General features: G+C 38.8%; 1 protein-coding gene across 1 annotated transcript; it reads right to left on the bottom strand.

Annotated features, from left to right (window-relative positions):
- Positions 1–5354: 5354 nt before the first annotated feature.
- On the bottom strand, positions 5355–7006 carry LOC101658335 (eukaryotic peptide chain release factor subunit 1). The gene has a single exon (XM_004703491.2). The coding sequence runs from the start codon at positions 6989–6991 to the stop codon at positions 5678–5680; it is 1314 nt and encodes a 437-aa protein (XP_004703548.1). The 5' UTR covers positions 6992–7006; the 3' UTR covers positions 5355–5677.
- Positions 7007–11034: the final 4028 nt, after the last annotated feature.

Here is an 11034-nt window from a genome sequence, read left to right on the forward strand (position 1 = left end):
GGGAGGGGGAAAATGAGGACCTAATGTTGGGGGTTTAAATGGAGAGAAAATGTTTTCAGAAACGATGTACAAATGCGCTTTACACAATTGATGTGTGTATGGATTGGGAAACAGTTGTATGAGGCCCTAATAAAATGTTAAATAAATTAAAAAAAAGGTCACATGCCTCACTTGCCACTCTATACACTGGGCACCTTGTACCAAATATCTTTAAAGGATTTGTGTTTGCATTAAATTTTATTGAGTTGATCTGAGATGAATTTTGTGAATCAATTGCAAACATATATGTGATTTAATAGTGTCAGGAAACATGGGTGCGTTGTTTAAAATGGTATTGTGTAAACAATTCAGAAGCTTATCCTTGGAGATTACATGAAACGAAAAAGTTGATCCATAGGAACAAGTTCCGCAGTATATAATGGGCATGCTTTAGTCAATGAAGCATTACATAATTCCATTTTCTGCTAGCGGGTGCTTAGGATTTTTGGACATACATGTTTATTGTCTGTATTTCTAGGGTATTTCTGAAGTCCTACACTAAAGCACCCATCTTGGTTTGAGGCTCTTACTATTTGGACCCAAACCATGGCGATCTTCTCCTTCTAAGGATTTACCAGCAGTTTGAATCATCCTGAATTTCAGTCTCATTAAAATCTGCCCATCGCTCAGTTACTCACCTTACCGCTACTTGATTTGTACAACGAAGACTCTCAGTCTTCACCAAGGTGTTCGCTTTACCCTGTTTTGTCCTGAACTCTCCTGGACAGTGGAACGCATAACACTGCTTTCATAAATAAGTCTAGAACAGGACTGTCCTGATTTCTTCTTCCCAAAGCCAATCACACAGCAAACAATATTGGTTTATTCCTGTTAATAATCCATTAGAATACGATCTTAATACTAATTGTTGAGCCCTTACATGATTCTAGAAATACAATTTTAGAATAATCTGACTCTAATCAAAGTCCATTTATCTTCAGCTTTTTAGGATTCTAGTCAATGTGGTTTTATTGTACTCTGATCTTAGTGTATCTTTTGAAAACAAAAATCTGGGCTGGATTTTTTCTGGGGTGTCTTGCAAATATTCAAAAATTCCGTGAATTTTTCTTCTGCTGTTTGCACCCCATAAAACCCCTGAATTGTTGGCTTCTTCTCTCTCTTCTTGGTGCTAAACCAATTCTTGTACAAGAAACTAAAACCCAGAGGAGAAGGTAGGGCCTGAGTAGGTAATTTTTTTTTATTTGCATGCCTGCATTACACATATGCTTAATCAGCCTTGTAGTTTGAATAAGTAGCAGAAGCAATATTATGTATTTGAGCTATTTTGAGACATTGAAAACATTGCGTGTCTTTCAAAATTGGCCATGTCTTTTTTTGATTCTCTTCCCGCTCTGAACATTAAACAGGTGCACCAGTAATAGTTGGCACACAGTGGAAAAGTTTTGCATTGAAGACTGATCATTTCTTGTAGTTCACTACCTCTTAGTCATCAGTGTTGATTCAGAGATATTAAGTATGGTAATAATTTGAAGCCAAATTATGCAAGATTTGGCCAGCACTAACCAGGGTTTGCTTCAGCTGTGGGAGGAACTTGCAAAAGGCAATATTGATTATGTCTGGGATATGCCAATTATAATTTGACATTCTGATTTCTGCTTTTTGTTTAACTTAGAAGCAGATTCTTCTTTGCTCTATTTGTGAAAGACAACTGGATGACTGAAGAAAACCATTTGCAACAAGACTAGCAATTTATATGAAATTAGAGGCACAGAAAAAACAGTATCTACTTTGTGCTCATTCTAACATTGAGACTATTGAGATACCATGATGACCAGGTGGCATCAGGGCCAAGCCTGATCTCCGGGTACATAAGAGGGCAGGAGAATCAAAGGTCAGATGTGCCTCCCCCCTTCTGTCCTTCTTTATCCTATTCGGACATCGGCCCTTCCTTCAAGGGCACTCTACTTTCTGCTGGGCTTGAACATTCATTGAGATGGTCACATGGAACTCACAAACAATACTCACAATTATGGGGTTTATCAGGATGGCTAACAGGTTAACAAGGTACGGTTCTTTGGTCTGCAATGTCTCTTATCAGCCATGCTGGCAAGCGTGTCTCCTTGGTTCTCAGTCTCTCAGTCTGTGGTCCTTTGGCTTCTGCCTCACTGTGGACCAAGATGTTAGCCCACTGCTCTTTGCCTCATGATCTGGACTATACTCCTTTGCTCTATCTTATTGTCTCAGTTCTTCTCCTCTGCTTTGTCTCATGTTATCAGTGCTGAAACCTCCAGTGTCTCTCTCACTCTATCCCTAAATCTTAAATTCCCTCTGCTGGTGGCTTTTCTTACTTGAAGGTCAGCCTGAATTTACATATGTGTTCCACAGGTGACTCCTTGGCCTGGTCTTAGCTGCTGAGATTGAGCTTCACACAGATATAGTCGATTTGATTTCTGTGTATTCCATCTGGAGAAGTTCACAGGTATTGGAAGAAGGAATTTTCAATGAAGACATCATTGGTCTTACAAAATTCTATCGTGCAATCTCCAGTTTCACTTCTATTATAAAGACCATATTTTCCAACTACTGTTCTTTCCTTTTTGTTCCCAAGTTTTGCATTCCAATTGCTAATAATTATCAGTGCATTTTGATTGCATGTTTGATCAATTTCAGACAAAAGATACCTTCTTTAGAATTCAATTTCTTCATCAATTTCTTTAGTGGTTGATTCATATGTTTGAATAATACTTGTATTGATTATATTTCCTTGATTGTGCATAGTCATTAACTTATCACAGATGGTATTATACTTCAGAATAGATCTTGAAATGTCCTTCCAGAAAATGCATGTAGCACCATTATTCTTGAATCTGTCATTCCTGACATAGTAAATTATATGTTTTTTTAATTCAAAATGGCCAATGCCAGTTTATTTCCGCTCACTAGCATCTAGAATATTTATCTTTATGTATTGCATTTCATTTTTTTATAACTTCCAATTTTCCTAGCTTCATACTTGCTACATTACAAGTTCTGATTATTGATTGATGCGTATTTCCATTTCTTCTCATTTTGAGTCATGCCCTATCAGCAAATAAAAGTCCTAAAGGCTTTACTCCTGAAACTGTTACTCCGTCCATGTCGTGATGGTCAAATCTACTTTGAGAAGGCAATTCTTCCATCACATTTTGAGTGTCTTCGACCCCAAGGGCTCATCTTTTGGCACTCTCTCTGACAATGTTCTGCTTTCCGGTCAGGAGGTTTTCCATAGCTGCCAGTGTTTCTATGCTATCCATAAGGTAGTTAATTCACTAGAAGTGGACAGTCTATTCTTTCTTAACAGTCTGACTTTAGTCTAGAAGCACTGCTGGAACCTGTTCCCTTTGGGTGACCTTGCTGGTGTTGAAAACACCAGTGACATAGCTTCCACTGTCACAGCAACACACAAGGCCCACAGTAAGACCAAACTCACTGACACGGAGTTAATTACAACTCTTAGAGACCCTAGCTGAGCCTCCATGACTTTAACTCTTTATAGAGTAGAAAGCCTCTTCTTTCTTCCACAGAAGCGCTGGTGGTTTCAAACTGCTAACCTCACTGTTCGCAGCCCAACTCATTACCCACAACACCACCAAAGTCCTCTTTTTCTAAGTACGTAGCACATAGTATAACCTAGGGGAAATCTGTGCTGGAGCAGAGGATTTGCATAGTTTTGCTTCCATTTTCAGGAGGTGGATTGGGGGAAAAGCAGTTGGTGAGAGATTCTGATAAACTGATACATTCTTTAGTTTTGAATTTGTTCTACAATCAAATTGAAGACAGAAGGCTCTGGAGTGAGAGTATGAAATCCAAAGTATTGTTTGAGGAAAATTAGTCAAATTGTTAAAGTTATTGGCTGATTAGCGAGGAAAGAGCCTGGACAGAAACAACAGATATTATTTATAGGGTTTGCAGTAGTTGAACCATGAGGATCTTGAACTTGAAAGTTACAATGGAAAGAAAGGAATGAATTATAATGAGTGACAAATTTAAAGGCTTCTGACAACATTCGCTTGTTCAACGTTTGTTGTTAACAGCTATTGTCAAATGGATTTGAACTCCTAGTGACCAAGCATGTGCGTAGTACAGCAAGGGTTTCCAAGGTCTGGCCTTTTGGAAGTAAATTGAGAGACCAATCTTCTGAAGGAATCCTAGGGATTTAAGCCACCAACCTTTTAGCTGGTCAGCAAGTGTTTAAGTATTTGTACCTCTGATTGCCAACCAGCCCACTGCCATCAAATCCATTCTGACTCATAGTGATTTAATATAGTTTTTCCGAGGCTTTAAATCTTTCAGAAGCAGGTTCCCTCATTTTTATTTTGCAGAGTGGCAGCATTCGAACCCACATCTTTGAGATTAGCAGTCCAACCCTTAACCAACAGGGCCAGCAGTGCTCTTCCTAGGGACCTTCGACAGAGCAGATGTTCCAAATCAGCACTATCCAGCAAATGTTCTGCGATGCTGACAACGGTCTCTGTTCTGCTCAGTAAGGTTGCCGTGACCGAGGGGCTGAGCACTTGAAAAGTGGCATTTTCAGTTTTGTTTAATGTTAGTTGTTTTAAATGTAAGTGTAATAAGCACATGTGGGTAATACCGACTCTTTTGGACAATGCAGCATCTTTTCCAGAACAAATCGTGTTGCCCACCCTGACTTGCTAACTGAGTAGTTTGAGCCTGGCATCGGGAGTGCTGCTGATGAGTCAGTGATTTGATTTTTCTCTGTTTTGCAAGTAATGCAACTCATTGAATATTTTATTACATTTTCTCAGTTTCAAGAAAATAGGAAAATGAAAATTCGGTCATGTCTTTTAAAATTGAACTTATTAATGATTATTATTAATCTCTTTGAAACAATTCTTATGTATGCAATGACAGAAGATAATGTTGTAGTATTTTAGTATTTCACTTCCATTTGTAATTGAGAATGTGTTGTATATAAAAGTAAGCATCTTGTCTATATTTTGCTTCCTGTACCACTGACACTCATTGCAATCTTTATTAAAGAAGAAAGTGTGACACCTTAATAAAGTCAGTCATTATTTCCCAATTTTCATTTTCTACAATAAGTAAACATGAATCCAAAAAAATCCTTAATATTTTAAATGAAACACACAAAAAAACTCTTAAAATATCAAATGCAATATAGCCTGTCTTTTAATATTATAACCTTGCTTCTTTTGACAAGACTCATTTTCATAATATTAACACTAGATTTAATCATCTATAGTAAAATTTTTTTTTTAATGATGTCACTTCTATTAACTTTTGAAGGTTTACAGCAGTTAAAGTACTTTTGCTTCTATGTATGAAGATAAAAAAATCATTTGTTTTTTTCCATAAAATACAAGAGCAACCAATTTTCACCATCAAGTAAAAGTAAAAACTGGGATTCTTTTTTAAATTAGTCCATAGTGACCTTCGGGAACTTCTTGTAGGCTGCTGCGCTGACACCATGACAAACCAGTGTGGGGTCGGGCCTGGTTGTGTTTCGGTTTTCATTTCCATATCCAGTGCTCATGGAGTTAAGCTCTGAGAAGGGTCCAATCAAAAGGTAGGGATCTGTTTGGATTCCACCACGGGTATGCTCCTTGGGTTGGATGCTGGAGGGTGAGGCACGGTTTGCCAGACCCATGTCGACTACCTAGTAGTCATCAAGGTCAAAAAATTCATCATCTCCTCCTTGATATTCCATTCCCTGGAAATCTACTCGGTACCGTAAGATACCTCCAATTCCACCAAATCCTTTCACAAATTGGGATCCTTCTTGTGACTTATCTGTGACAATTTCCAATGTAGCTCCAAATTTTTTGTAGTTGTTGGCAAACCATTCCAGTAGGGGCATGCTTTCAATCAGCTCATGTTCCTGTCCTGTCTCTTTATCTGTGAAATGAGATTTATCCTTCTCTTGTTCTGGAGTTAGATAGAGAATTTTCTCCTCTTCGGTGCCTTGGCAATGAAGAACATATCTCATTATATCCAGATTTTCATAGACTATTAGAATCTCTACAGCTCCCATTTCCAAAGCCTTTAGTGTATCTTCAACTCCAAAACAGTACTTGCCCGTGTCCTGGCTGATTTCATCAAAGTATCGTCCTATTAATTTCTTCTCTTGAATGAACTTCACGTTGGAGAGGACTTCAGTAGATAATTCAATAGCTTGGTTGAATCCATTTTCACCACCATAGGAGATATCAACTAATTTTAAAACTTTTGATTGCAACCTCTGATCAAACATATCCGATTGGCTTAGTTCAGTTTTAAAGTCAGCTGATCCAGCTAAAACGAGACCAGCCACATTCACTTTGTCCCCAGAAATAAACAGTTGCACAGCAGTCTCGGCTACTTTCCGAACGTAATTATGTCGTTTTTCCATTCTTAAACGGGCAAAACGCAAAGCAGACTGACCTCCTCTACCGTGTTTCTTTGGAAGATCCACAGTGAATTTGTGAAGGACTTCTCTTGTGTTTCCTTGGAGTGTGCCAAAAAGCGCACCACTACCATCTATTACAATGAAACCAAACTTGCTATCATCCGAAAGTAGTGCTGTAAGAGCCTCTGTATGGAATTTGTTGTCACACAAATACAATGACGTATTAATTGGTTTGAAAGGCTCAAAGTCAATGTTGACTTTCTTTTCCTTTCCTTCTTCTGTTACAATTGTTCCACAGTAAACAACCAGACCATTTGGAGGTACTTTGTTATAAAGTTTGAGTCTTTGTTGTACAGATGTAATGGCTCCCAGGACTGAAAGGCAGTTTACTCGTGATTTAATATTAGATGCGGTTCCAAACTCATCAGCTAACATTTTTGCCACTCCTGATATCTGGTCTTTGGGAGGAATGATCAACGATATCATGCTGGTGCCATTGCCGCGGGCCGCCTCCAAGCTCTTGATGAGCTTCTTGATCTTCCAGATCTCCACATTCCTGTCGGCAGCACTGGGGTCGTCCACCATCTTCTCGCCTCCTCCTCCCTAGGGGCCCAGTCCTGGGCGGCAGCGGCTGCTCCTCCCCGGCGGCTCCCAGTAAAATTGTTTTTAATGATTTGATGACTGTTTTTAAAAACAATGAGTTACTAGAATGTTAGTAAGTGACATTTAATGTTTATTGATAGAGTTAAAATCTTAATTTCTTAAAAAGATATATGTCATTACTCTTAAAGTATAAGAGCTTTAAAAAGCTCATGGAAAAATTTCATTATGCTTTAATTCTATTTTTTCCACAAACTCCTTGAAGCCCCCTCACGTGAAACTAGAGTAATATATATCAGAAATACTAATTGATCATAACCATCCTTGTTGTCTGATAACAAAAAAAGGTTCTTTGCTCCAAATTCACATAACAAAATACAAGAATGAATTAGTCTCTGATCTGAGTTACAAGTTGTAGACAAATAATCATGAAGCTGATTGTAAACACTTTGTAAACAATCATCAACAGGACCTCACTGGTATTCATACTTCTGGAAGTCCAGTAATACCTACAGACAAACAAAGCATAGCAACAAAATGCCAAACTCATTGCCATGAATAATCATGTGCTTGTTCTCCAGGGCCACGGGTTAAATTTTCAAGAAGTTTTTGAGCTAGTAGACATCACATTGGTAGCCTGGACTTGGCCTTGGTAGGAGTACTTATTGACACCGTGAACATTGGCCAATAGTAGGAAGTAAATTTTTCTCCATTAGAACTGATTTTCTTTTTTTTTAAAGCATTTGTTTTACCTGTTTGTCTCTTGTGTTTAATTTTTCTTGTCTTTAATTTTGTTCTTTGTTGGAAAGTAGATTTTGATATCAGTTTTTATGAACCACATGGATCCCATAATAAGATACAATATTCTTACTTTTTGGAGTGGAATAAACATGGACAAAGTTGTTATTTATCTGAATACACTGAAGTAGAAGTGTTTAAAGAGTCTGCAATCAGCTTTAAAAAGAGACCTGCCTTCACTTCCAGACAATTCACTCTCTTGCTCTAGAGATTATAGGTTTGGCCTATTGTTCTCTTTCAGAAAAAAACAAAAAACAAAAAGCCAAGATAATAAACTCAGTGGCATGGTTTTGTACAATAGTCCATAAGCCAGGATAACATGTAGCTACACGCCTTTGCACCGGGAGGCCTGCTTTAATGACTTAAGCTTCAGCAGTTCAAAGCCACCCACCTCTCTGAGGGAGAAGATGGAATAGAGTTCAGGACAGTGAGTTTAAGGGTTTTGGATTTGCCTTTGCAGCCCCTTTGGGTGTCGCATCATCACAGCGACTCTACAGAGCAGGGCAGAGCAGAGCTGTGTCTGTGAGTTTTCTCCCAGAGCGCTGCTGGATCCCAGCCGCTCACCTTGCTCTAGCAGGCCAGCACAAGCCACCGAGTTGAGCGTTTTTGGATGTTTCAGTGCCCCCGCCCAGGGCCCATTACCGCCACCTCTGGGAAGCTGCCCTAGCTACGGCATCATGCGTGGCTCTGTCTGAACACTGGTTCCTGGGGCATGAGTTGCAGCCCATCGCCTGATATGGTTAAACAACCTCCTTGGCCGTGGGCACCAGGAGGATTCTTCCGTGGACGTCTGAACTTTGCATTAGAGACTGAACAGCCTCCACAACCACGTGAGCCAGTTCCTTAATGGTTTTTGAGAGTCCTGTGAGACTTTGCAGCAAATATACTAACAGGAGTGATGGTTGATATCAATGAAAATGGAAGGTAGCACATTTTAGGCATTTGGGGCATCTTTAATCTCCATCTCATTGGGGCCAGTCTTGGATATTAATTTTGAAGAAATTGTTTTTGCACAACTGTATTGTGATTAACTTTTCACCCTGCATATTCCAGAATCATGATGACTGTTAGTGAAGTGTGAATTTATGGGTCTGGGAGCAAAGGATTTCATTACCTTAATGAATTGCAAACAGGTAATACATTTGTAGCAGAGATGACCTTCTTTTTTATAGCTGTACCTCCCAGGTCATTATCAACATAAAAATAATAAACAAGCATGTAACTGTCGTATCACCGCAATAAAAATAATAAACAAGCATGTAACTGTCGTATCACCGCAATCTGTGTGATCTTTGATTATTTTGGATTCAGTTGAGTTCGAGCAGAAATGAATGCAGTACTCATATCAGTACTGGGTAGCATTGTAGTTCAGATGGAGGCTGAGGAAAAGGGTTGATAATATCTTAGAATATTCAAACATACCGAAAGATGTTTAGTTGTTGATCCATGTCATACAGAGTCAAATGATAAGGGCTTTCTGTTGTTTAGTTATACTTGGCTTATATTGTTAAAGTTCTTTTATTTCCTTTTTGGTGTAAGCTGTGTTCTGCAGAGCTATTTGGAGCCACCAACTCATTTGTCTGTTTATATTTTTCAAAGTAACATATCTGTTCCCAAAGTGTCTACATATTACAATCATCTGTGAAACTAAAAACAAAGCAAAACAATCGATGCCTACCCCTTTTCCCAGAACACTTGACTTTGAAAGCAGTCGATGAGGACGACTTTTCTGCAATGTAAATTGCCCTGGGAGCACAAGGAGCTGCTAACTCTCAAGGTCCATGACTCAGACCCGCCAGCCACTGCTCAGGACAAAGATGAGGCTTTCTGCTCCAGCACTGGCAGCCCGAGAAAGGCCCGGGAGCGGTTCTGCCCTGTCCTACAGGGTTGCTTTGAATCAGAACCCACCGGGATGCGGTGAGCATTGAGCTTCTCTACAATGTAAACTTTTGAGGCGACCAGGATGGCTTCGATTTAGATTGGTTCACCATTTAAGAATTGATTTCTCAAGTGACTGTGTTTCCAGTTGTCACATCCTGCTATGGCTCTCCTAACTTGCTCCTTTGGTGTCTGTGAGATATTTGGGGGGCGGATAACACCTCCTGGAAGAGCTGCTGCTTTGTCTGGGACATCAGTGATACAAGCTGTAACTTGGAGAAGCAGTGAAATGTGTCTTATTTGCCTAGATATAAACATATATACACCTATTGAGGCATCAGCACATCTGGGGGGAAATGTGCTGTTTAATATTTAGGTTATTATTATTCACTTTGACTACAAAGCCATCAAACTTGCCATATGCATCTTTAAAAGACAGAAATGAATCCTGGAGGGTAATAATGAATCTGATTTTGAAAAGAAAGTCAACTAGGCACAGAACCTTATAGGGTTTTTCTTATTGCCGTTTTATAGCAGGAAAGGACCTCTGAGGATCTTACACTTGACTCTTGTCTATTGACCTCATAAGAGACACAGCACCTGTTAAGTCTGGTTGCTTTATTTTTACACAGCAAGTTTGTTGACAAAAAAAAGTCCTCACGACATGAGGTAAAATGAATGCCATGCTCTGGTGGCTGGTATATACCAAACTAGAGGCAAAATTCACATGAGAAAACTGCTCAACAAAAATATTTCATCTAAGATATTTTCCAGCCGAGTTGCCCTTCAAATTCTGTTCCCACCACATTCTCTGAATTGCATGGTGGAAACGCTGAGACATTTAACTTGTGCTCTACATAGCACTGGAAACTTGGGCACAGAAAATCAAGTCCTTAAAAAATTATTGCTGTCTTTCTGCAAGGGTTTAATTCTTTTTTATATTGTTTATATAAGGCTAGGGCAAATTGAAGAACATTTTACTATCTTTAAGATCTGTTAGCTACCCCAGTTATAGGAGTATATTCCCATGCTATACAACATTGTATCTTGTTATTCTTGTTAAGTTATATAGAAAAATAACTCTTGTAGTCTTAATTCGGAGTTTATCTATGCTGCAAGTATAACATTATAGGGAGCCTAATGTTGTATCTAAGAAAATATTTAGTAATAGCATATGTGCCAAGAAAAACAGAAAAAAGTATACTTTATTGAGAACACATTGTTTAAACTTTGACTACCATAATAATATTACTTATTTCATGCCAACTGTGTTTAGATCTTTACAATAAGCATAAAGATAATGTTTCTTCCCTAAATGCTTGCCATTGAAATTGCATATGATTTGGTGGGAC

The sequence above is a fragment of the Echinops telfairi genome, unplaced genomic scaffold (assembly GCF_000313985.2).
Source record: "Echinops telfairi isolate 266 unplaced genomic scaffold, ASM31398v2 ScPeMD7_7469;HRSCAF=8507_1, whole genome shotgun sequence".
Taxonomy (NCBI): domain Eukaryota; kingdom Metazoa; phylum Chordata; class Mammalia; order Afrosoricida; family Tenrecidae; genus Echinops; species Echinops telfairi.

Coding starts and splice junctions, on each gene's coding strand:
- LOC101658335 (XM_004703491.2), bottom strand. CDS start 6,991: ATGGTGGACGACCCCAGTGCTGCCGACAGGAATGTGGAGATCTGGAAG.